General features: G+C 50.1%; 9 protein-coding genes across 9 annotated transcripts; 5 read left to right on the top strand and 4 right to left on the bottom strand.

The window, feature by feature from the left end:
- Window positions 1-1,758: 1,758 nt before the first annotated feature.
- A1O9_10717 (uncharacterized protein) lies at window positions 1,759-3,524 on the top strand (the record flags this gene model as incomplete). Its single annotated transcript, XM_013400405.1, has 2 exons — window positions 1,759-1,834; window positions 1,885-3,524. 2 exons carry the CDS (start codon window positions 1,759-1,761, stop codon window positions 3,522-3,524), a joined length of 1,716 nt encoding a protein of 571 aa, XP_013255859.1.
- Window positions 3,525-4,938: 1,414 nt separating this feature from the next.
- Window positions 4,939-5,466, top strand: A1O9_10716 (uncharacterized protein; the record flags this gene model as incomplete). The annotated part of the gene is made up of 3 exons (XM_013400404.1): window positions 4,939-5,034; window positions 5,090-5,168; window positions 5,216-5,466. The coding sequence occupies exons 1-3, from the start codon at window positions 4,957-4,959 to the stop codon at window positions 5,464-5,466; spliced, it is 408 nt and encodes a 135-aa protein (XP_013255858.1). The 5' UTR covers window positions 4,939-4,956.
- Window positions 5,467-6,445: 979 nt separating this feature from the next.
- A1O9_10715 (uncharacterized protein) lies at window positions 6,446-8,131 on the bottom strand (the record flags this gene model as incomplete). The annotated part of the gene is made up of 1 exon (XM_013400403.1): window positions 6,446-8,131. One exon carries the CDS (start codon window positions 8,129-8,131, stop codon window positions 6,446-6,448), a length of 1,686 nt encoding a protein of 561 aa, XP_013255857.1.
- A 2,160-nt stretch (window positions 8,132-10,291) lies between these two features.
- Window positions 10,292-11,401, top strand: A1O9_10714 (uncharacterized protein; the record flags this gene model as incomplete). The annotated part of the gene is made up of 1 exon (XM_013400402.1): window positions 10,292-11,401. One exon carries the CDS (start codon window positions 10,292-10,294, stop codon window positions 11,399-11,401), a length of 1,110 nt encoding a protein of 369 aa, XP_013255856.1.
- A 204-nt stretch (window positions 11,402-11,605) lies between these two features.
- On the top strand, window positions 11,606-11,980 carry A1O9_10713 (uncharacterized protein; the record flags this gene model as incomplete). Its single annotated transcript, XM_013400401.1, has 1 exon — window positions 11,606-11,980. The coding sequence occupies one exon, from the start codon at window positions 11,606-11,608 to the stop codon at window positions 11,978-11,980; it is 375 nt and encodes a 124-aa protein (XP_013255855.1).
- A 1,550-nt stretch (window positions 11,981-13,530) lies between these two features.
- On the bottom strand, window positions 13,531-14,664 carry A1O9_10712 (palmitoyl-CoA hydrolase; the record flags this gene model as incomplete). Its single annotated transcript, XM_013400400.1, has 1 exon — window positions 13,531-14,664. One exon carries the CDS (start codon window positions 14,662-14,664, stop codon window positions 13,531-13,533), a length of 1,134 nt encoding a protein of 377 aa, XP_013255854.1.
- Window positions 14,665-15,290: 626 nt separating this feature from the next.
- On the bottom strand, window positions 15,291-16,286 carry A1O9_10711 (uncharacterized protein; the record flags this gene model as incomplete). The annotated part of the gene is made up of 1 exon (XM_013400399.1): window positions 15,291-16,286. The coding sequence occupies one exon, from the start codon at window positions 16,284-16,286 to the stop codon at window positions 15,291-15,293; it is 996 nt and encodes a 331-aa protein (XP_013255853.1).
- A 1,075-nt stretch (window positions 16,287-17,361) lies between these two features.
- Window positions 17,362-18,048, bottom strand: A1O9_10710 (uncharacterized protein; the record flags this gene model as incomplete). The annotated part of the gene is made up of 1 exon (XM_013400398.1): window positions 17,362-18,048. The coding sequence occupies one exon, from the start codon at window positions 18,046-18,048 to the stop codon at window positions 17,362-17,364; it is 687 nt and encodes a 228-aa protein (XP_013255852.1).
- A 1,179-nt stretch (window positions 18,049-19,227) lies between these two features.
- On the top strand, window positions 19,228-25,375 carry A1O9_10709 (uncharacterized protein; the record flags this gene model as incomplete). Its single annotated transcript, XM_013400397.1, has 2 exons — window positions 19,228-25,192; window positions 25,272-25,375. 2 exons carry the CDS (start codon window positions 19,228-19,230, stop codon window positions 25,373-25,375), a joined length of 6,069 nt encoding a protein of 2,022 aa, XP_013255851.1.
- Window positions 25,376-25,393: the final 18 nt, after the last annotated feature.

Below are 25,393 nucleotides of genomic sequence, written 5' to 3'. Positions count from 1 at the left end.
AACATGGCTCTCGCCTACATCAGGCCAGTGAATACGTTAGCACCTTTGGAGTGCAGGTTAAACAAGGGGGAGATGCGGATACAGAAGCTTCGACGTTTTTTATCCGTCGCGAGTGTTGTGAGTATTGCCGTGGAATGTTGACCAAAGGATGGCTGGGACTGTGAAGGTTCCTTAATAATATTCGGCTTTGGTTTTTGAATAGGGGCTTGCATTCGCGGATGTGGATCTTGGCACCGAACATCTCAGGTGTCAAGCTGTAACTGAAGTTAGTGTAACAAGAAGAACGTGCTCGCACTTCCATGTCCAAGTACTCGTATCCAACGTTGTTTCTTCACCCGAGGCCTATTTCTGAAGCCAACCAGGCCGCCCAACTTCGAGCTGCATATTGATATCTTTGTTCTTAAAGTTACGGGTTGATCATAATCAGATCAGGTCCTTTATCAGCCTCAATGGATGACGTTCGCTGGTGGTACAAATAGTTTTGAGTTCAAGCCACTTTCGGGTCGCCAGACTTTCGACAGGCTTGATCTTTTTAGAGCGGCACTCGCTCACTTGAGCAACACCTTCGACATGTGCATGTTGCAATGATGGCGTTATTCTGACTTCCGGCGCGTACGCCAAAACCAATCTTCTTTACGAAGTGCTCAGGCTTTTCTCTTTGTGGGATTTCTAGTGCATTCTACCCCGAGTGTTCATTTCTCTCGTGTTGCACCCCTGAAGATGGCTGTACATGATCTCCACATCCAATCGCCCGGATAAGAGCACGGAGTCCGGATGACAGGAGGCACCCGGGATTTAGCCTCATCTCGCCGAACTTGTTAGTTTACTCCAATTGAGTATCCCCCCGAAAAGATCTGTTGCAGATGGCCTCGTAGGTCGGTCAGCACGTGGAAATTCATTCGATCGAAATCGCCTGTCTCTTGCTCGATCATGGTACATGTAGACTACGTGTTGGGTAAGGGTTCCTTTGAGAAGGCTGCGGCCTCCGTATCTAAGCTTTGGAGTATGATACTTCTGTTCCAATATTTGGAATGTTCACTTGATGGGCACATCTTGGAACAGTCGAAGCTCCGAGGCTGCAACCCCTGGACAAGGGCAAAGAAGCTCCGTCACATCTCTCTGCATGAAGCAGTACTCTGAGGAGTCGATGCTGAGACTCACCAATCCTGATCGGCGTCTACCCTGCCAGGAACACACCTCCCCGCTCAGTCAGCTATTTGTGCCATTCTTCGACGACCTCATAATTGGGGTTGCTGGCATGCTGCTTCCCCCCACAAGGCCCTGGCATAACCGAGGTCCAAATAGAGTTGACTGTTTCGCTCCTTCCCAATTGAATGCACGACGTATTTCGCACTTTCCCGCCGCCTCCTTGTTGTTTTTTCCTCCATTTCAACTTTGCCGTCATAACCGACAACCGCAGCGTTTGAGCATGCATCGTGAACATGGGCTTTTGCCAATCATACCTTTCTGAAGCTGCCGGGCTGGGCGCTGTCTTCCGCCGGATCTGCTGTTCAATCCCAGATCTGAACAGCCAAACCCGAGCGGATCAGTAGGTGTGTCTAGATTTGGAGGGTAGCCAACTACTGACCTGTAGCTCTCGTTGACCGTTCTCATTTCTAGCTACATGCATCAAGGTACATCATGCTGAATACTATGTAGGGCCTTTGGAGGCACATTTTGTTCGCTCTTCCGCCCATCCGCATCATCACTGACGGTACAGAGCGCACAAGAGTGCCCTCCGCTCCTCACGTCTTGAGGATGAGTTGTAGCCACCCAGATAAAAACCAAACTCAGGACAGTCAGGTCAACCAAAGGCTTGATCAGTCGGCCTTGGGTATTTCAAGACTTTGAAAGCCATATGAGTTAAGAGCTGACTATTTCTAGGCTATGACCCAACCCTAACGTCGAGTGAAGCAGCCTCTCTCCCTCACGAGATCCTTACTCCGGAAAACTCTGCGGCCCTTGCCCAGAATATACAAGTGCAGAATGTCAGCAGAGATTCGAGAAAGATAGTGACATTCGGCTCAACAGATCCTAGCAATCCGTACAACTGGTCGACCGGGAAGAAGAGCTATATTACTTTTGCTGGCATCGTGATGGTTATCAACAGTACACTGGAGTCATCATTACCAAGCGGTGCAATTCAAGCCATCACAGAGTACTTCAACGTTACAAGTCAAATACAATTTCCTCTACCTATATCCTGTTTCATCGCCGGATACACCATCGGACCTACGCTTGCAGCACCACTTTCAGAATACCATGGGAGGAAGTATGTCATGCTAGGATTCTTCCTCCTAGCTACAATATCGACTTTGGCTTGTGCTGTTGCACCCAATTGGCCGGCCCTGCTCATCTTTCGATTTCTGTCAGGTTTGGGAGCATCAGGCCCAATCGGAACTGTTGGAGGTCTTTATGCCGATATCTACAGTGATCCGCAAACGAGAGGGTCCGCAATGACATGGTTCATGATTGCAACAACCGGCGGTCCCGTCATTGCACCTCCTATTTCAGGATTCATCGCAGCGAAGAGTTGGCGCTGGGTGTTTGGATTTGGCACCTTGCTTGCGACTGCTAGCATTCCCTTGATCCTTGTGATGCCAGAGACATACGGACCAGTCTTGCTTAGACGCAAAGCCCAAAAACTTCGGGAAGAGACTGGTGATCGCGAAATCTTCTCCAAGTCTGAGCTTGAGCAGCGCAGTCTTCACCACATCTTGACTGTTGTTATGACACGACCTTGGCGCATGTTATTTCAAGAAGTTATTGTCATGTGTGTCTCCGCTTACTGTGCCCTTGCGTATGGAATATTTTATCTGTACTTTCAAGCTTATCCCAAGATTTTTCAAGGACCGGATTCAGTCTACAAATGGTCTCCCGGGGTCGCTGGTTTGGCTTTTCTTCCAATTGGACTTGGGGCGATCTGCGCAGCACCTGTTTATATATGGTGGAACTCAGTGTTGAGAAGGGCACGGAAACAAAATTCTCCCTGGACCAAGCAAGAGGAGTATAATAGGTTACCGCTTGCCTGCATCGGAGGGCCAATGTTCGTCATTTCACTATTTTGGATTGGCTGGAGTGCTAAACAAAACGTGCACTGGTTGGCTCCTGTTAGCTCTGGAGTCCTGTGGGGACTTGGCTTCTTGCTGATATTCCTGGCTTTGCTCAACTATCTGACCGACGCTTATGAGACGTTTGCAGCAAGTGCTCAATCCATCGCGAGTACATGTCGAAGTGTCTTCGGTGTTGTTTTACCGCTGGCTTCATCCCGCATGTTCGAGACCCTTGGGATTGCTTGGGCCTGCAGCTTACTTGCTTTCCTTAGCCTAAGCATGGTGGCAATTCCATTTGCCTTCATCCGGTTCGGTAATACTATCAGAGCCAACAGTAAATTTTGTCAACAGTTGAAAGACCTCAAAGTGAAGGAGGCCGCTGAACAGGAGGAGCGAGAGAGGAACGAATTGCAATTGAACACGGATGGGAATTCTGCAAATGGCGAGAAAGTGCCAGACGGTTTGGTTTGACCAGGCCGAAGTGATGATCAAGGATAAGGACAGCCTGCGTCATTTCAAGGCCATACTTAACAGCTTCAATTTTGTCTAGGTCAAGTACATAGATAGCGTGGGTGCCGGGGTGCTATCATCATACAAACTGCAGCATTGAACAACACGAAGCCAGACAAGCCCCAGTTTATAACGTTTGTGGCACTGCGGAGAGATATTCTTGGTTACTTGCGAATGGAACAATATCGCTGAGGGAGCTCGACAAGAAGAAGCAGGAGCAAAGATTGAGCCTGCCAATACGCAGGCATGATCTTCTCCTATAGATTTGGGCATGTTGAAGAACCCAGGTGGTTCTCTGAGCGACTGTATCACCCTTCATAGCTCTTGTGCAAGGCGGTTTTGGCCTTGCCAGCTACCACCTTGTCGGTACCTGTATGTCTTTATGTATCGCAGAGACCAGGAACTGATCTTGGAACTGCTGATTACATCGAGGGGCTAGGAGATGAGGTAGCTCAGGGGTCTCGGATTATGATAGGCTGCGTCATGGGGCCCGTCACGGGTTTTTATTTCCTCTTGATTCTTCTATTTGTCTCCAAAAATTTCAACATTGTTGTGTCATCTTACACAGACTTCGATCGGCCCGATGTTGCGGATTTTCTTTTGATGCGACTAGCCAGGGGCCATGTGGCATGTATCCCCTTGTATGCTTGATGGTAAGCTTCAACTCGGCGGCTGAGTCGACAAATATCCTCAGTATCGAGCTTGGTTGCAGTCTGCCGGGATTACTATCATGACTACGACTAGCCGCATTGTCTATGCCTTTGTCCGGGATGGTAACCTTCCAGCTTCGTGAACTTTTGCCAAGGTTGACCGAGGCCTTGCGGTTCCGCTAAATGCCCTTCTCCTCACAGGTACGGAGTACTCTTGTAACGATATTAGGCTTGATGTTCCTTAGGGCTTAAGGTGTGCTTACAGTGCCGTTGAAGAGGCACTAATCAAAGTCCCAGCACGAAAAACGAGGCGAAAGTGGATGCAAGATGTTGGTTTATACGATCTTCATGCAAACATAGAGAGGCGGGCTCGGTGCGGGTTCTTCGGAACAGTTTGTCTGCTACAAGTTGAGGGTGTTTACTCCACCTAAATGAGGGGTTGAAACGTCCCTCTTTTGCCGGTTCCCCCTGTGATTGAATAACCAAGACGGGTGAATGGATCAACAGGCCAACTCAAATTCCTTGATATTGGAGTGTTGATGCTTTTACCCCATCATCTACTGGAAGCCAGAGTTGATTTTCGGGATAAAAGAGCTGTGATATCCCCACCTCTTCTCCATTTCCACTCGTATTTTATCACCGTTGCGTGAATGACATCCGCAAAAGCTCGAGTGGAGGCAATCACAAACCACATAGGACTTACGGCCATAACCGCAGGCACGATGGTCACTACAGGAAGCTGTATGTGCGGTAATATCAACTATGAATATGAGGGAGAACCGAAAGTGACGGCGTTATGTCACTGCATTGACTGTCAGAAGGTGTGTACATTCTCTCTGGGTTCTCTGCTTCGAACTAATCCTAATGGTAACGAAGTGGACGGGGGGAGCATTCACCTCAAACGCCGTAGTGCCTCGAACCTCATTTAAAGTCACCAAAGGTAAAGTGTTCATGCGTCGCAGTTATAATCTCTTGCAAGTCTGACGCTTGCCGTGCCGATAGGGTCTCCTTCATCCTGGGACGGTGTGGGTGACTCGGGAAAGATCAACAAACACTTTTTCTGCTCGAATTGCGGATCTAGCCTGTATACCGAATTGGAGGTTATGCCAGAAATGACTTGCGTAAAGGCGGGAGGCCTCGACCAGGGCAAGGCCAGCCTGGGAGACAAGATCGATGTCGAGTTCTATACAAAACACCGTCCCACTTACCTGAAGAGTATCGAAGGGGCTAAACAGGAACCAGCCTTCGGCTAGAGATAACTAGAGGGGTGTTATTGCCAATCGTCAAGGCTACATACTTACCATGAGAAACCCTTTCACCTTGAAACGTGAAGTAAAATGCAAGACATTTCCTGTGAGGGCTTTCTACCAGGAAGGGTGAATCTGAACTACCCAGGACGATGCAATTGCCGTATATGCCCACTTGAAGTTGTTTCTGGTGTGACAGACCTTTAATAGCTTCTGGTATTCAAGGAGGAATCAGGGCGATGAGTCGCGCGACCAGGTGAGCACAGTCGCACCACCCTACAGCCGAAAGGGAGGGAACTCGATGGATTTCTTCCCCACTTGGCAGACAGGGGTAGAACAGCTAGTGGTGTTATGAGCATTTCTGAACGGCGCTTGGCCTTTCAATGAGCCATCCAGCCGAAATTGAAAGAAGTGCCGAGTTAAATGCGCAGATTGATGCCTTGTGCACATTCGTAGCATTTAATCATTGGGCTAGGGCGTGCATGCAGGGGGCTGCTGATGCGGTCTGGACCGGCCCGGGGCTTCGAAATGAGCGAGAGGGGGGCCGAGGCGGCCAAGTGCCCCTCAAGTTTGGCGCCTAAATAATTGATTGGATCAGCCAACACCGTGCATACACACTTCCAGCAAACTGCCTACCCAGTCCTTAGCCTGGTTCGCGCTCACTGTTAAGCTGACACAGCTCTTAAATTTCTACGCAGGTTGTTCGGCATGAGAGGGGTTGTTCTACGCAAGTGATAACTCGTACCGCCATAATCAACAGGGCATCTCGGACATATCGCCCCTTTTCCTCGTCAGCCTTGCGAGTGCTCCTTCTTGGGAAATGTGAAAACTCCATGCGGCGAGGACCTGGGGCTCACACTTGAGAGATTATTTGGAGAATACGTGGGGAGGAGAATAAAGCAAAGTACTATCATACTCTCAAACAATGTCTGCCTATTTCTTTTTCCCACATGTCGCGCGAGTGGTGTTTGGGTTCGACTACCTATTACCCGAACTCAGCACCAGCCAGGAAAAGCCCCAAGATACGGTCGCCTTCATACTCGCGCTCAGTCAGCTTCAGCACATCCATGTACAATTTCATACCGTTGCTGGGGACGGGCTGGCTCGGGGCGGGCAGTCTGCACCCAAAGGACTTTTGTGTGGGGCGGTGCTCAGCGACGAGGAGGGATGTACTGGTCAGATCGATAGGGCGAGCATCGAGGCAAACAATATGTTGGTCGACCTTTCCCAGGCAGCGGAACAGCACGAAGCCATTGGTATACAGAGTTGGTGTTTTCACAGGCACATCGATGGAGAAGCCGTTCGGTCGCTGCAGCTTGAACATGCTATTGTGTGGGCCACGAGTGCCCAAGACTGAAGAGTTCTCGCTGACGAGCAGCTTGTGTATGACCAGCTGAGGGTCCATGGCTGTGACATTAGCTAGTTCGGTGACAGTCCGGCAGATGATGCGTCGATGGAGAAAGTCGTGCCATGCCCAGTTGGGGACGTACCGGCTCTTCGCGATAAGGACGAAAAATGCCACAAGCAGCCAGACAAACGTGGTAATGTTGAACGGATCGACTCCCTCTAGGCGCACATGGCTGCTGAATGGTACCGCCAATCCGCCGATCACGATGAAGAGAGCAATTCCCATGATGGTCCAAACATAGGGACCGCATTCGACGATAACGCACGTTTCGTCCAGCTTCCACTCTGATGTGGTGTCCATTTGCTTTTTGAAGGTAGGCCAGTCACAGTCACGCTCATTGGTAGACTCGAGGCTGCAGCTAGGAACGAGACGCTCCTCCCGCGAGTTGGCCTTTTGGAGACTCTTGTATCCCGGCGATGTTCCAATTTTCTGTTGGGCTTTGTTGTAAGCCGAGGTTGTGAATGAGAATTTGGCCAAGAAGTGCTCGTCGATATACTCGCGAGATCGCGGCTTGCCCGTCGATACGCACGAAATATTCGTCGTAGTAATCATGCAGAATGCCTCAATGGCTGCATGCGCGTTGCAGAGAGCCAATGGCATTATCATACTGAGGGCATCGTCCATCGAAGAGATGGAAAATTGGCGTTGGGTACAAGCTTGGTGCTGTAGCTCTACGGGGCGGTATTCCGGATCTCTCGAGCCCTCAAAATCCCATTGAATTTGGACGAGCCTGCTTGTGTGGCTCTTGTGCTTAGCAATTTCACGAGTGTTTAGTAACAAGATGTCTAGAGCAGACCTGCAATATCTGATTCTCTGAGCGTCAGACGAGGCTGAATATTCGCCATCCCAATCAGAGGAGATGACCAGAGGTGAACTGCTCATGCCGGTTCTGTAGACCCGGGTGCTCATTTCGAAGCATGAGCCGCCGTCGGTGGTTGGGGAGCTTCCGCCAATCGCGGAGAGCATGTACAAGAATAGCCAGTTTATTGTGTCGCGTATGTACCATTCTTCAAAGTGATAAATCTGATCCATTTCGAGGAATTTGTCGGTGTCCGAGATAAGAGACGATGGCTTCTCCAGTATGCTCAAATACCTATGTTGTTCCTGCTCATCATTGAGATCTTCTTCTGCCTCCTGGCTCATTTTAGCATATGCTGGCGGGTCTTTCTCGAGAACTTCGAGCTTCATTGACTGCTTGGCCAGCACGCTGAGAGTGATGATGAGCCATTGCTCAGATGCAGCGCATGCGGCGAGATACCGCATTATTACAGCGGTGACATAGTTAACAACGAGAAAGTAGAGTTCTCGATTGTTTTCCGCAAGTTTCTCGGGCAGCCGGTGTCTCAGATTTTCGGGCCCAGTACGGTCATCGCCTGATAATCAGTTCACACGTCTTGTGTGTTGTTCAAACGGTCGAAGAGCTCGGCGTTGGTATGAAACCTCAGGCTCCTTGATCAAAGAATTGTCATGTACAGTGATAGAGATATTACAACCAAGTTGATCCGAGATATTGGCCACGCTTTGAAAGCCTTCCTTAGTAGCATTCTCGAGAATTCCTGAACTATCGAACAGAAGAGGCTCCTTCGCATTGACAGCTGCGATCAGACGGCGGGCTTCAATCCGAACAAGCGACTTCTCTAGATTCTTCCCAGCACCGTACATAGACACATCATCATATTTAGGCAGATCGCGAAGCTCGTAGGCGGCGCGAAACCCTAATTCGAGCTTCTTGTGTCTCTCCGCGTAAGCAAGAACATCTTCTAGTTTTATTTGAAGATTCACGCCGAGCCTTTCTCTGGCTCCCTCAGGAAGTAACACTGGAAACTCTGGGGCCACCCTGCGGCAATTTCGCCTCGAGCTGCCACAATTCGATTCTACAGCAGTAGACCTGAACATGTAAGCCTGGTGTATTCTGACGCATTATTCTGGGATCACTCACGAGGTCGAGGCACCATTGGGACTCGGGTTTGCCATGGCCTGGGAGCTGGGCAGCTCAGTCGTGGTACGGGATGTTTTTTTTATCGAATATCAAGGGGACAGCTAAGTTCTCAAGATAACCAAACGAGCTGTATATGAAATTCAGGGCTTTATGCTACTCCAGTGGTCTTCTGCAACCTCGCATACTTGTTATACAACGAATCCAATCAGAGAAGATTCGCAATGCACATCAAAATTTGCTGTGCCTAATCATCGACACATCCTAGTCAACGTCTCAAAGCAGAAAATGCACTGCGATATCAAATATGCTCGGACTCCCGCTATGGATAAAAAGGTGCGCCTGAAAGCTGCCTTTCTTACTAACAGGGCTGCCATGGTTTTTGGCATTTCGGTTACACCGGCGCCTGTAGTTTTCAGAGCTCGGTATTGGTGGCCACGGCTTTCGATGCTATAGTTTGCCTGATTCGCAGCGATGTGTAGTCGCCTCTTCGAAGGATTGGAATATATACAATACATGCTGATTGGCTGTAGGAGCCTTTCAGCCTCATTCTGAAGCTCAGCCGCACAGGGACTCGCAATACATGCGGAACTAGTGTGAACTAATGTTGCCACGAGACCTAACATGTCGACCCAGATCTCGGACATTTCAAAAGCGGTTCGCTTGATACTGATGGCGTGCCCGAGTTGCTTGTTTGGACATCCGAGCTTGAAATGAGCTCAGGCTAGGCACATCCGATTGGAGTATATGTTTATTCTCTTAAAGGTCATGACCGTAGCACCAATTCAGCCTGTAATCAGCCTCATGTCTACGTTCAGCACACCAGAAGACGGGATGCCTACTTTTCTTTAGGTCGATGGTCAGTGTGTCCCCAATAAAATGTCGAATCCGAACTTCAGTCTCCCCCAAAGCTGCGATGATTCATGACAGACCCCTTCAAATGCAGATCCTCAAGCATCAGTGTATTGCTTCAACATATCTTTAATCGAATATGATAAGGCTTGGGAGTCGGTAGGCCGTGAAGCCAGCGAGGTGTCTGCCGCAGGCAAAACGCCTACTACCTCAGAGGATTCAGAGAACGACAAAACAATCGAGGCCGCAGATGTTGTAGCTCAGTCTACCGACAATGCTGGTACGAGCGCGCCAGCATCCGCTGACACCAGTCCTGATACTGGCGATTTAGATGAAGGAGATGATGACGAAGATGACGAAGATACCCAAACTATTATGCAAATTATGGATGTGACGGAGATGGAAACGCAGACCGGACAATCTATCGTCACACGGACGCGTCGTTTCCGAAAGCCCAAGAGCGGAGCCAAAGATCGTTTCAGCGACTATGCCGCGGTGCTCAGGCGAAGGCTGAATGAAATCGGTCTGCCCATCACTTCCAATCTCGAGATTAAATCTCCAAATCTCCTCAGGCGTTCAAGGATACCTTCAAAGACTTTGAGGGCATGAATCTCGAAGCTGACCCCATAATCATCATGCAACCGTACGCTCAACTCTTTTGGCAGAAAGAACAGATCAAAACCCACCGCGAGAAGGCGACTAAGAGCTCTACCAAACATGAGCTGGATGTGATCCTGGAATTCATCGAGAACAATCCGGACCTTGAACGCATCCAATCCGAATACAGCAAACATGAGTCTCAGAAGATGATCACGTCGGATATCACCTGGACACTGTTCCCGCCTGGTACCCTGGCTGTGGTCAACATGTCCCAGATGCCAGCCCAGTGCATAAAAGTTACCAGTTGTAACTACAACGGCAAGAGCAAGGTCTTGGAACTGAGGTTCTTGATCTTCCAGTTCAATGGGCGAGAATTCGGCAACACCCGACGAAGCATTGCCATTAATCTGCCTATGACGGCCGCCCCATACCCTATAACGGATCTCGTGATTTATCCAATTCAGTATCACAAGAGTGGTAACCTTCAAAAGACGCTCATAGAACGAGGCCGCAAGTATGCGCGGGTGGTGCAGCGCGCTCACATGGACTACAGAGGGGTGGCGTGGATTCAGGATCTCATTGACCAGACGACGGTACAGACCCACATCACTGGACGAGTCATGATTGACTACGCGCAGTATACTCGACAGAACCCGTCATCTGCACCGAACCTCGAAAGCGACCTTGGCATGGACTTTGAGGAGTGCGAGCTGACGCCACGTTTCTGCGGCAAACAAGGGTGTACTTTCGCATCCAAGAAAAAGGATGAGGATGAGCCCGAGGCGAGCAATAAGAAGGGTGTGCCGGTGGTCGAGGAGCACACGGCCAAAGAGCTTGAGCCGGAACAGGCGCTGTTGTGCCCGGGACGCGTGAAAGGTTTTGCGCTCACGGACAAAACGTGGGCCGAGTTCCGAGTCGATGCGCTAGAAGAGATCAAGTGGAACAACCAGGCTTATCGGCGGCTCGAGATGGATGCCAACACCGAGTCGATTATCAAGGCGCTTGTGGAATCGCACCGGAAGCATTCGCGTCTCGACGCCGAGGAATTCGACGATATCATCGCCGGTAAGGGTCTCGGCCTGGTGCTCCTCCTCCAGGGGACCCGCCGGCCTAGGCAAGACGCTCACGGCCGAGTCGGTCGCTGAGCAGTCGCACAGACCCATCTACACAGTCACTAGCGGCGAGCTGGGCACGACCGTCAACGAGATGGAGGCCGCGCTTAAGGCTGCCTTCCGCATCGCGAAAGAGTGGAACGCTATCTTGCTCCTGGACGAGGCGGACGTGTTCCTGAGCAAGCGCTCGACCGAAAACCTCGAGAAAACGCCTTTGTCTCGGTCTTCCTTCGCCTCATGGAGTACTACCAAGGCATCCTGTTTCTGACGACCAACCGTGCCGAGGACTTCGACCCGGCGTTTCTGAGCCGCATCCACGTCACCGTGGAGTACCCGCCCTTGACGGCGGAGCGACGAGCGAACGTGTGGCGCAATCTTGCGGAAAAAATGATGCGCGACAGCAGCCTATCTGGCAAGGACGACGAAATCTGGGCCACGCTGGGAAGAGACTACATCATGAACGGCCGGGAGATCAAGAACGCGCTCCGCACGGCGCACTGTTTGGCCAAGGAGGAGAATAAACCGCTCAATCTCGCTGGGATTCACAGAGTTCTGGAACTGAGTTCGAGATTCCAGACCAGTACTACTGCGCGTGCGGGTGAAGTGAACTAGTTGGTTGTGAAGGGCATTAGCCGGTTGCCGACATCTGGATAGTGTGTATATTATTGGAAAAAACAGCACCGTTGGTGAAATTGAGGGGACTTTTGGATTACCTGAGTGTTGATCCATAGAGAGGAGTAGAAACGAAGGAACAACGCATAATGTTCCAGAACAATACTTACCGAAGACCATTCTTCCAGGTTTTCTGATCGGCCCAATCCTCCTTTCAGGTCAAAAGATACCCCAAAGCAAGACCAAAGATTGGCAACGACATGATAACATGGCCCTTGGTTGTACCAGACATTAGCTCCTCGTCCTTAGTGGACAGACACCCGCTTTTCACGAGCCGTGACAAAGCAATCCCATCTGTCAGGGTGACCACGGCTCTGACCAGGAGCGAAACTCCAAGACACCTCAGTATTGTAACCGCGGTGACTGGTGATGCCCGGCACCAGGAGGAAACCTGCCAGAAAATCGTCAGTGCGATCAAAGATAAGCCGCTGGCGATGCTGTAGATTCCCATAGCCTGGAGGAAGGTCGTCTGCTCGAATCACGATTTCGAATCGGGGCTGGAGACCGCGCCATGTGTGTGTGCCTATTCGAATGGTGATTGGAAAGGGTACAGACCGCTTGCTAAATGCGCATGTCCTAGCAAGGACGGGTTAGCCTGGCAGGACAGCGGAGCGGAGGGAGGTTGTTGATGGTAGCACTCCGTCCATCGTGGTGAACGTATTGTGCTGGTTCTGAGATTCTGGATCATCCAACATGTTATCCGGGAATACTGGTGCTTTGTGAATTGTATTTTGCGTACAGGAAGGTCTTAAAGCTCTCTTCCCGGTTCCGGCAGCTTTTGGACTGCTATCCGCCAGCAAGGTACCCACTGGGCCAGGAGAGTCTTGGGAGTGCAGCAAGTTCGCAGTCTTGTACAAAGCTTCGCCCGTGGTGCTGATCCCTTCTGATGGGCCACCACTAGATGTAGGAGTTGTCATCGATCCTTGCCTTACACGAAAAGGTGTGCATTGGCGCCAGGATCAACGCCAGCCCCGCATTGCAGTCCTCGGAGAGTGGCTCCTAGTCAAGGGAATTGGCTATACACAAGGTACTCGGTACCTGTGAAAAGCTAAACGAGTTCATTAATTTGGTCCCCGAATGGACTCTATTTCATCGTAACAGGCGGTGGTATGGCCACGAGGGGAGAGAGAATCAAACAATTTCTCTCCTTGTGGTTTCGACAGTACAAGGAAGAACTTGATGCTACAGAGAGATTCACTGAGGAGAAGAATTGACGAAAGCGATAGGGACCCTTCAACCAACGCCTAAAAGTATAACGGGGGCAAGTTCTATTATGTGGGGGAAAGTCTATTCAACTCTAAACCAGTATGTAAATATAGTATCAAGGTTAAACAATTCGCGCTCCCTCCTGCACGTGCCGTACGTACAGAACTTACAGCATAAAGCATCACAGATACGCATCCTCTGCCGGCCCAGGCACAAGTCAAATAAACCTACCACTCCCATTTCCCCTGAGACGGGATTTGCTCTTTCTCTCTTTTGAATTCCGTCTATATCTTACTCTCCTTTTGCTGCTGCAACCTCACACAGCCTTCCTGCACACACGTGGCAATCAGGGTACCGCCTTTAGTCCAAATGCGTTGAAGCACGACGCCTCTGCCGTCACCTGCCCAGGGACTCTCCATCTCGGTCAACATCCATTCATCAGCTCGGAAGGCGCGTGGATTGTGGAAGTAAATTGTATGGTCAAGACTGACCATCATGCCGATGCGTCGGCCGTCACTCTCGGGTGGCCGTCCAAATTCCTTGTTTTCCTCTTCCTCATCACGTGCGATATTCTCTAGGTATCGTTCCATCTGCGCCCGTTCTTCCTCGGGCCCCTTGAAGTTACGCAGCGTGTTCTCAATGTTCTTCCGGCTGGCGAACCGGATGAGGTTGTGAACGCGGGCGACCGTGCCGATAAAGTAGCTGTCGGACATGTATGCTAGTGCAGACAGGTGGGCTTGGTGATTGTCGCCTGGTTTGTTGGCTCGTTCGCCATCAGTGATTTCCTGCTCGCGTACCTCGGGTGGACAGTCGCTGATGCGGCCACGGGCCCGTAGCCACTGGCGAAGCTTCCGCTCCGAAGGCTCTGTGTGTCGTGTGCCGGGGACGCGAACGCTTTCAAAAGGCCGATCGTCAATACTACCGCTAGCTTTGAATGACCAGAAATCTTGATTGGGGTCCAGCGCGGGCGGCTCCGGGATGTCGGCCGGCATCTTGGACGCATGCTGCACCGTCTGCTTGCCGCCGGAGTCCTCCTTCATGAAGGACAAAGTGGTGGTGAAGATGCATTTCCCTCTCTGACGGGCTTGTACCGTTCGTGTGATGAAGCTCTTCCCATCGCGGACTCTCTCCACGTGGTATAATATGGGAATCTCGGAGTTTCCGGCCAGTACAAAGTAACAGTGCATGCTATGGACCGTAAAGTCTTTGGGAATGGTGGCTTGGGCTGCGCTGAGACACTGAGCGATGGCTGCACCCCCGTAAATCCCTCTCGCGCCAGGAGGATGCCATAGCGGTCTCGCATTGGTGTAGATGTCTGGCCCTATATCGACGAGGGGCAGGAGGGAAAGGACATTCTCGATAGGGGAGTGGTGAGGAAGAGATTTCGGGGGTTTGATCAGCGTCGAATGTGTCGACATCGTGAAATTGGAAGCAAATGAGATTGCACGGAGGGCCTGAAGCTATCTCAACTCGTTGTACCGGAGGTGACCTGAGTTACGTTGAGGTATCAAAGGGTCATGGCAGGTTAGGGATTCAGGGACGTTGTGGCGTGTGGGCGGATTTCTCTCAGTCATATGTAGAAGGACCGTTTATTTTCTTCTGAGGATTATTTCGGCGAGATTGGCGATTTCGTATCCTGGAGAGGAAAACGAGGAACCGTGGGCTGGTGGCATGTAGGAGTGACATCGGATAGGCTGAAGTCTATATTATTGTACTCTGTGCCGAGGTCCAGAAGAAACCCGAGATCAGATCGAAGCACCTGACTTAAATTGAGTCACGTGCACTACCTTGGCTTGGTGCACGTGAGCCCAGTCACATGCTTCTACCCTTCCTCGAGCCATGCAGTAGGCAAGCATCTACTCTATGCACGTACGTGGATGACTCATAAAATTCGCATTATCGCGCCAACCAGAAGCAGATATACTATAAGTACATTCCATTAGCAAGAACTAGTGTTATTTCGTTCAGATATCGATCTCATGTCCAAGACGCCCTCGCTAAGCTGCACAGAATTTCATCGTAACATTCGATAATAAATGGCCGTTTATACATGATGGGGTGATCCATTGAAGTACCCGGATCCGTGAGAGTGGATTGATGTTCCAGGCGTCCGAGCCCATCCTGTATCACTGCTTGGCGTAATGAGCATAGATGAGCGCTCAATCTCATCCCGCCTCCGTTCTCGAGGGTTCTTGAAACTCTCCACAGTTGGGCTACGATCCCGCCCGATTTTATTCAGTATGTTGAACTTGGTGGTGGTTGATGGAAGGCTGCCAGCACGCGGACGCTGTCCCACCGGGGCTACTTGTAGTCCATCAGAATTGGGGTAATCACCAGGTAGGGTGATCTGATAGGTGCTAGGTGTCAGAGTTAGGCCTGGGGATTCGGCCGTCTCTCGTGACAAGAGAAGTCGAAGAAGTTGCCGTCTTTGAGCTTCATCTTCTGGCAAGTTGATGGAGTTTGCGATGTTGTTCATGGGCAATAATTCAGACGTCGATGTCGCATCACCATAACTCACAGATGATGCTCTGTCCCATCTCTTTAGGTGCTGCCTCCGTTGCGAATCCAAAGATTTGATATGAGATATTTTTCGGTAGGTTATAAAAGAGATGACAGTGGTGGCAATTGTGGCGATGCATGCAGTGACCAGTGGAACATAGACGAGAACCTCATTGGAAATTGGGAAGTCATTGTGTAGAGCATGATTTGCGACGGTAACAAAGACACCCATAAATGACGAGGTTAACGTGGGTATGAGGACGGCATCAAATGTGAACATTAAACTCCGACTGAAGAAGGCCGAGAGGCCGCTGACTGCGTATCCAACGAGGAGAAATGTAGATGCGACCCCGACCAGTGCTTTCCGCCCAACTTTCAAGTTCTCTTCAGCGGAGGTGAAGGCCAAGGCAAATAAAATGTAGCCTCCTAATGCCAGCCATGTTGAAACAAGTGCAACCGCGCGATAGTAACGTGGAAGTGCGTCTCGTTCGGTGTAGAGATCGAAGGAGGTTTCGCGCATCCGTTCATACCGGCGTGACATCCTCTTTTACGAGAGCAACAGCAATGGGTAGGGAGACATCCAGGAAGCAATAAAGCAGTGGAATGTCAGTCGAGGGAAAACTGTTTTCAACTTCAAGTTGTCCGAGACTGGGTGGCTGGCTTCGTGCAGTCAAGGGTGTCGATGATACTGGATGCCTGATTTGGAGGCTGAGAAATGAAGTCTTAGATTAAGCGATATTCGGCTAGGAGGGCGATAAACTCGACAAGCACCGAAGGGGGGACTCGTGGCTGCAAAAGAAGATGAGAGCAAAACGAGAGACAAAGCCAGTCAGTCAGCTGGACAGGCAGTAGGTCAACCAAGTGAGCGATGAGGTCGCAGTTGGAGGCTGAGGACGAGAGATGCTGTGAGCCTACGGGTATGTCGCATTCGAGAATCAAAGTCCAAAGATTCTCGGTGAAGGCTGATCGCTTTGGTGAATGAGTCTCTGATTCGGTCGCTTGTGGCATTGCTAAGGCGAGCTGCTCAGCTTGAGTGAGAAAAGAGGCCGATGGGGCGTTGATTGGGAGAGGGGCGCAGGCGGGACTCACTGCTGATCAACGTGCCAGTGGTTCGTTATTCCGTGCCCTCGCCAGCTCAGCGTTGTTGATGCCTCTAAGCTCAAGACGGTTTAACAAACTTGGCACCTAAAGCACGGAGTACTCCTACTCGTACGGACTCTGTAACTGTTCCTTGTTCTTATGCCGCCGGCAGGAGTACATAAGACTCGTGGTGGGAATCAAACTGCCTTACAGGGGCTCTCTGGCCTGAGGGTGCCCGGGGTCAATGGGCGTCCGTGGGCGTCCGGGGGTGTCTGATAGGCCTTTACTCTTAAAGGGATTTCTGTCAACGGGTTTCCGGCAATTTAGGATTAGGCGTTCCCTGTAGAAATAAGGCTGACTCTTTAAGTAATAGAAGCGAAGTTGCTTCCCTTCCCCTTCATTTCCCAGGTTCACTCGTTGTCGATGCGGCTGCCCTGCATGCAGGTACTCCATACAGAGGATGAAGAATAAAGAGTAGGGCATCAATTATAGACCCTCCTTCATGATATATCTTACCCTACCGCCCTTCATCCTCGTCATGGTGGCGTCTTCTTGTTCTCCCTCGAATGATGGCTGCCCCTCATCAGTGCGCCCTTATCGATGTATTGATTATAGGAACCGTGCAGTCCAAGCACCGAACCCGCCCATGAGGACACCCAAAGTGTGAAGTGTGTTGCTGTCCAGCTGATCCACCCACTGTCGTCTCCATACAGCACAGGCCAATTGTCCCATGCTTGAAAGACAATGAATAGTTGTAAGGGCACAATCCATCCTTCAATCCACCTTTCAGCCCAAACAGGCATGGCAAACGGCGCCTGATACAGAAGCGCTGCTTGAGGTTCCGTCAAGAAAGAATTCAGCATTCGGAAGAAGCCTTCTTTCTGCCCGTCCTCAGGCGCAGTCCATTCTCGGACCACGAGTGTTTCAGAATTGGGTTTTACAGCCCGTCGCCATTCATGGACGGTATATCTGGGTGCCTCGACGATACCATTTTCAGGGCCGAGTTCTCTGACTTGGCTGCCAACTCTAACCGATGCACGTCCCTGTAGAATCTGGAGGTACTCATCGTGGGTCTCGTGCCAATGAGGTCCAGAGGTCCATGTTGAGTTGTTCGGTATGGTGATGGTGATACGATGTGGTTGAGAGAGGTCATAAGTGACTGCTGATGCACCACCTCTTTCGAAGCTCTGTAATTGTGTTGTCTTCCTTCTGGTCCAGGCCATTCTTTCTTGAATCACAGTTATCGATGGACTGTTCTGCGTTGTCTTGTTAGTACGAGATGTTCGTATCATTCTTGGGCATCGCTGTATTGATAAATGCCCTGGGTTCTAGCGGCTGACAAACAACCAGAGACTTGGCTGCTAACCCCTGCGACAGGCTCACAGCTCGCAGGCTACAGAATCTGGCGGGTAGATCCGGCTCACTCCTTTCCGCATGTTGGCTATTTCATATCTCCCTTACTATGAAGAGACAGCCGGCACCATCGTAGATGAGCAAGGGAGGAAGTGATAATAAGAAGATAGCGATGTCGTCATTTATTGTCACTCAGGGAAGTCACGGCTCAGTATCCTGACACGCGTCCAGTTCGGAACGCGTGCCTTCCTCGTTGGCTTCTCGTAAGGCTGCACCAATCTTAAGATTTTTCTCGCCGACGTATGTGTTCAGCCTTCTTTGATGAATCCAGAACTCCTTCTGCCTCCTCCACCTACCTAGGCAGCTATAGTCAGGCTCTTCTCTCGATTAGAGATCTTGAAGGACAATACTCCGTACAAGTACACCATCTAGTCTCCACAAAGCTAAGAAAGATACTTCGGATCCTCCCTTTGAACTCAGACTTGTTGGAATGCATCCGCTACAGCCCAACCTTCAGTACGCCTAACCATTGCTTTTGGTCTTGTGATGGGAGGTCGCACTTGAAATGGCAGGGCAGATTCCCATTAGGATCTTGGCAGCGCCCCCAATGCAAGGCACAAAAGCGCTCCTATAACACTCCATGACTTTTTCACGGACAACCTCCATTGGTGACTTTGGGATTGATTAGTCGCTGCCGGGTTTAGCTCCTAGGCAGCCATGCCTGGAACTTCCAGCCGACTTTATCAATGGTTGAACCAAATACAACTCTGCTTCAACGCCCGATTGACATGGTAATCCACGCCTGATTGGTGAACGTCCACATTTCCCTTGACGGACTTCGCAAAAGTGTGTTCGCCTATCCTACCTTGTACCGGGTGCTCCTATGCTGTGGTAGTTTGCTTTTGCCCCTTGGCATCATGTCGATCAGCCCGGATCACCACCATTCTCATATCATGTCGACTTCCCGGTCTGATACAGCCTTTCTCTTTCCATTGCATCAGTCACTCCGAAAACACCATTACGAGCATGGTCAGCTGTGCTAAGTACAAATGCTTACAGTCAATGCTGCCCAGCCTCGTCTGTCTTCCAATGGTTTCAGGCTTAACGCCAGAGTACTCCCTGTGTTGGACGTACGGACGCAGCCTTATAGAATTTCAGAGGTCAGTCAATTTGATCGGTCATTCGCTGAAGCACAGTTAAAACATGAGGCCGCCGCCGTCCACGATTCTCAGCGGTTTCTTCGCCGAGTAGCATCAAAGCTCGCCCGTCCTGATTCAGCATTCACAGCCGCTGCTTTGTCACGCCATGTTGAATCGAATGGGTCCGCCGTTGTTGCTCAAATATACATTGAGAAACTTGTCGCTGCTGGTGTATATTCTTCCCATAAAGTCGAGATCCCGGGAAATCTCCTCATCACTGCCGTAAAACACTCCAACCTGGAACTGGTCAAGCTCCTTGCCTCATTTTCTTCAGTAAACACTCTTGGAATAGCTTTGAACATTGCAGTATTAAAAAGACAGCAGCCCATAGCAAGAACTTTACTCGAAAATGGTGCTGATACTGATCACCTCCCTCAATCAACCCTTTCGATCGCTGCCACGGCCGACCAACCGATTTTCCAGTTCATTCTTCAAGCACCAAAACAACTCCCACATGAGAGGTTTGGGCGTCTCTGTGCCGATGCCATCAACAATGGCAGATCTGACACTTTGGATTTATTGCTTCGTCGTCTCCCTGATTACCACATCCTTGGGGAGGGCACTCCAAGGTGGAATCGAGATATGCTACTTCAGACTGCGATAGCCTCGCAATACGAAAGCGCTTTCTTCGCCATTGCAGCTGCCACAAATACTTGGCCTTTGACCAATGGCAACCTCTTCCTCTATGTATTAGATTGTGCTCGCCCCTTAATCCTGTTGGACATGATGGACGCTCTTCTGGGTCTATGCACTTTCCCTGCAGAGTCAGCAGTGCATACTCAACTCGACGATCTCCTATTTCGTTGTATCGAAGATGAGCTAGAAGATATTCTCCAATGCTTGCTCACTCACAAGGTTCCAATTGTCACCAGATTTGTCACCTTTGCTTGTGAAAGACGCAAGCGGAAGAGCCTGGAGAGGCTCCTGGAAGGCAATCTACAGGGTGGGGAGCAGATTCTCTCATCTGTGTTAACAGCATTTGGGCAGTCCGCCGAGGATTTGCGCTCAAAAGCACTTCTGCAACTTCTTCATTGTCACAATCGAGGACGTTGGACACAGCAAGAGCTTCTGAGGGCAGTTTCCTTGAACCAGTCGCATCTGATTGGCCCGCTGATCATCTCGGGTGCCTCAGTCAATTGGAACGAAGGAGAATGCCTCAAGATTGCCATCTCTTCCAACAACGTATCCCTTGTCAAAGCCCTGCTTTCGCATGATGTGGCTCTACCAACACTTCAGTCCACGTTTCCGCTTGTCCGACAGACAGAGCCTTTACCTCGCAGACTTATTACTAGGCTATTTCTTAACAAAGGAGTTTCAGGGGCTTCAGTCGATTTGAGTTTGAACCAGTCACTTTGCGATTATTCCCCAGCCAGGGATGTAGAGCTATTAGATATTCTCATTAGTGCGAACGCCTGTTGCGAGGTCCACTCACTTCTTATCGCCATGCAACATTCTGACTCAGATATATTCGATAAGCTCAGATCATCAAGCACCATTCGATACAATGGTGCTGTTGAATGGTTTAAGGCTCACCATGCTGACCTGTTTGATCAGGTACTTTTGGATAACTCGTCCTCCCATATGTCCTCCTCTTACTTGATGCTGTTTCTCCACATATCAGGACGAATTCCAGAGACATGCCGTGACCACGGCTCAGCACGCAGATATGACTGTTTTCATCGACTACTTGAGCACCATACACATGATCGAGCATTGCTAGATACATGTTTGAACTCCCTGCATGGACTGGATGTACTTTCCCTGCTCGAAATGGCGATGACTGTTAGCTGCTTCTGCAATGTTGAAACGACCAATTATATCTTGAGTTCTGATCCTTTCACCAAGTGGAGCAAGAATTCGATTGCCAGGTCGTTGATCGAATCTACCGATCTACACCGAAACAACCCTCCTGTGCAAATCCCGTTACCGAAACCAGACATCTCTCGCTTTTCTGACAACAGAGCTTTGCAATGTATGACCACATTCTTTCTAAGATATATCGAAGGTACAGCAGCAGCCTCTCTCACTACGAGGTTACTCTGGAGACATCTTGAAGAATTGCACCGATGCTTTGGCGGTGAACAGTGGCCACTTGCTACTATTGAATTTCTTCTGTCGCAGCCTATCAACACCCACTCCATGGAATTCGAAGCCTGTCTTGAATTGGCCAATTCTTCTGGGCAATTGACAACGCTCCAGACACTCTTGGACCGAAAGTTGCCGGAAACGACCATCTCGAGGCTTCTCGAGACTGACTTTGGGTCGCTAACGATAGCGGCGCTTGATATCATTCTCAACTCAGCTGCCATCTCTTGTGTCAACGCGGAAACCAGTACTTTAATGCAGCGACTTTTTGAAGTCTCCTTGAGCTCACATGACCATCGCAAGGCGCTTCTTCTCGCTTCAAGATTTCCTCATAAGCTTCGAATCACCGCGGCGCTACATGTGTTGAGTGAAGGAATAAGTCACAACAGTGCCATCGAGTGGTTTCCGACGATCTTAAGTACAGTAGAGAGCGACCAGGAAGAGCTTGAGCTTCTCTGGCGACATCTCCAAGTACGGCTTCATCCAGAAAAGGATCAATGGAAAGTCAAGACCCTTCTCGATGCAGGGGTGACGGGGCCTGCTGTTGCAGAAACATTCGTTCGCAATGTAAGAAGTGGAAATCATGCAATCGCTGCGTTAATCCTCGAGCATTGGAAAACGGACCGGTGCGCGAGCGGTCGTGAATCTTTTGACTTTGAAAACCGTGTTAGAGGCCCACATCTTGAGATTGCAGCGGCAAGATACCCTCCAAGTCATGCATTCTTCTGCACTCTCGGCGATGCGCTGTTGTCAGCTGTCTTGAATGGGGATTTGCCAATGTGCCAGATGTTGATCACAGCTCAGGCTCCATTTGTGCGCGGTGAAAAGACTATCATTGAGGTTGCTACCAAGGCCATGGATGGTGATACATTGCTTGCGTTCATCACAATCTGTGTCTGTCGCGATGACTTTGGTCCTGCTGGTGTTGATTTCGCTCTTCTAGAGACTGTGAAGTGTGCACTTCCCGAGTCGGTCAAAGCTATGGTCGCCGCTGGAGGGTCTGTTCTAGCATACGACGGTGATTGTCTGAAAGAAGCAACGGCCGCAGCGTGCTGTGGCCAAATGGACATGCTCAAGATGTTGCTATCGCTGAGGCCAGACGAAGATTCTTTCATTTGTGTTGCAAAAGAGACGACTCGCTTATTGCAGTCGCCTTTAGACGAACCACAAATCTTTTGTGAAGTATTTGGTCTCCTTCGCCAAAGCGGTTTTCAAGACGTCAGCCATTTTAATGCGGCACTTACTGGCCTATGTGGGATGAAGTCAACGCAATGGAACCATGCTCAAGTTTTCCTCGGTTATGGCGCAAGTGTTGAGTCAACTGGAGGCGCTTGCATGATCCAAGCGTGGGCGTTTGGGAATCTACAGTTGTATCCACAGCTTTTCAGCCAGTGTAAGGAGCAATCTGTATTGGACCGTCTTTTCGACATCGCAGTTGCAGACCATACAAGCGGAGATGTCGCCAGATCACTCCGCTCTTGTGAAGATGCACTTGTAGTTCTTGCTCCCCTTCTCATAACCAACCTTCCCTGCCATAGCCGCTCCGCAGCGTTGTCAAAAGTTGCGTCTCAGTCTAGTCCGAGCGCAGCGATCTTGGAGCTGATGTTACAGACCGGCGCGCCCATTACTGAGCTTGAAGGCGACACACTTTATCGATTGTCCCGCCTAAATGATGCGAATATAAACTCACTGATTGCCCACAGTGGACCAGCAATAACAGCTAGGCTAGGGGCACTTCAGCTCCTCTTCAAATCCGAGGATCCTCTGAACACCTCGAACAATAGGTCAGCGAATGGAAAATCGGATGATTTAGGCTACGCCTGCTTCGATCTCCTGATTTGGCCACCAGGCACGCCAGATGCATTTACCAGAACAAAGCACCACAAAGCCCTGTTCAAGACCATGTTAGCGCCTGCTACTCAGCCCAGTTGCCTTGAACTGATCGAAGCATTCCTGCGGACACCTCAAGGCCTGGGCTTCGTGGCAGCACATTGCAAAGCGATAGGATGCAACTCAATGGAGGAACTGCTGAGTACGAGCATCGCGGCCTCGCTAGACAATGATGGCGACCGGCAAATCGGATTGATCATTAGTGCAATGCAAGTCAACGCTCCGCGTGTCCTCGCTCGATTCGAGTTACAGGCTGCCGAATCCGAGCAGTTCTTCGACTGCATATCCGACCAAGAAACTCACACTGCTGAGGAACAAATCAAAACTTCTTCTATGTACCTACCAGCAACACTGAACCAATTTTGTCTCTACGTTGAGAACGATGGTTTCACCTATGAACTTGCCAAGGTTAAGCCTGAAGACATCGGACATCAGCATCTTGGGCTTGCGCTACCACGGAAATCCGTGAACCGGCTATTACTTGCCGCTTTGAGGCGTCCGAGACTGTCAGCATTGATTGCTGTACTCATCGATGCGGGTGCGGATCCAAATATTGTTGACTCTGAAGGACGGTCTGCTCTCTTTTTGGCTACATCTCGAAACGACTGCTCGGTCATGGGTGACCTAGTTAGTAAAGGCGCTTCTGTCGATGATGGCAGCCTACATCTTGCGACTTGCAATCAAAATCATATGGCAATGGAGATTCTCCTCAAAGCTGGCCACAGCATTAGTCATCAATCGCCTCTAAATCATAACGCAACAGTTCTGGAAGCTCTCATGCGGTTTGATCACCCAAAAAGAAAGGTGAACCAGTTCATCCCTACCATGAATCTTCTCCTCAAAGACGCCGATTTAGCAGCAACAATTTGGCAGGCTCGACCGAATTTGGCAGGAATTGCCCTTGAAGGTAAATGGCCCTTTGAATTTGTGTCTGCTCTTCTTGAGTTCAGACCGAGATCAGGAGTCAAGACCACACTGCTCCGTCGTGGCTGTTACCGATTCTCCTTGCTCAGTGCCATAGAAAAGTGGGACACCGATATCAGACTTACCGATACCGAGCGTCAGCAACTTGTGGCTCGACTGGTCGAATTGGGATTCCAGAGGAGATACTATGCGAGCGAAGGCAAGCAGCCAAGTGATGCTATTGGCATACCTGATCGCTTGCTCGACCCTGACAGTAGAGACCGCCTTCAGGCCTGGAAGGACAAGGAGTGCTCCGTGTGCGGTGACAGACCAAAAGCCCCGGCGAACATACATGCTCATCTTTCCGCTGCGTGTCCCACAAAGCACAGTTGGAAAGATGAAATAATTTGCATCGATTGTCTCAGGCTATGCCTCGAGTCGAAAATGTTTCCTGACGGAGATGAAAGGCGTCCATCTGAAAAAGTTACTTGTTGGGCACCCGAATGTGGAGAAATTTTGAGCCATGCAATTATACAAAAGTATGCGGAAACCCAAAAATTCAACGCCTATGACGATGCCTTATGCCAGCAACATCTGCATGCCGGACAAAGCATTGCTAAATGCGCAATGCAAACTTGTCGAGGTGCAATATGGCTTGACCCGATTACCGACAAGAACGTCACGGTCTTTTCTTGCCCCATCTGCAGACATCGAACGTGCAACCAATGTAATCAACCGTATAAGCAGCACTCGAATAAGCCTTGTCCGGTGGGTGAAGCAGCAAGGGCAAATGCACGGAGGATAGAGGAGGAGAAGCTCACCAAAGCATTTATGAAGAAGGAGAGGAAGTGCCCTAGGTGCAAAGTGCTGTACTATAGATCGGAAGGCTGTGATCACATTACTTGTGGAAAAGATACGCACTCCACTGCAAAAAGCTGTAAGTCCTCTTTTTATGCTCAGACGAGCCAGTTCACATGGTTGCACAGAGTTTTTCACTAACTTCCTAATGTGTATAGGGGGGTGTGGATTCGAGTTCTGCTATCTATGCGGGGCCGATTACAACGTGATACGAGCAAAAGGCAATAAGTTCCACGCGAAGACGTGCCAGCATTATGCATAGAAGCTACACGTTTTGGCA

This window comes from Exophiala aquamarina (assembly GCF_000709125.1).
Source record: "Exophiala aquamarina CBS 119918 chromosome Unknown aczIA-supercont1.14, whole genome shotgun sequence".
Taxonomy (NCBI): domain Eukaryota; kingdom Fungi; phylum Ascomycota; class Eurotiomycetes; order Chaetothyriales; family Herpotrichiellaceae; genus Exophiala; species Exophiala aquamarina.
This window is presented reverse-complemented; position numbering and strand designations above follow the sequence as displayed.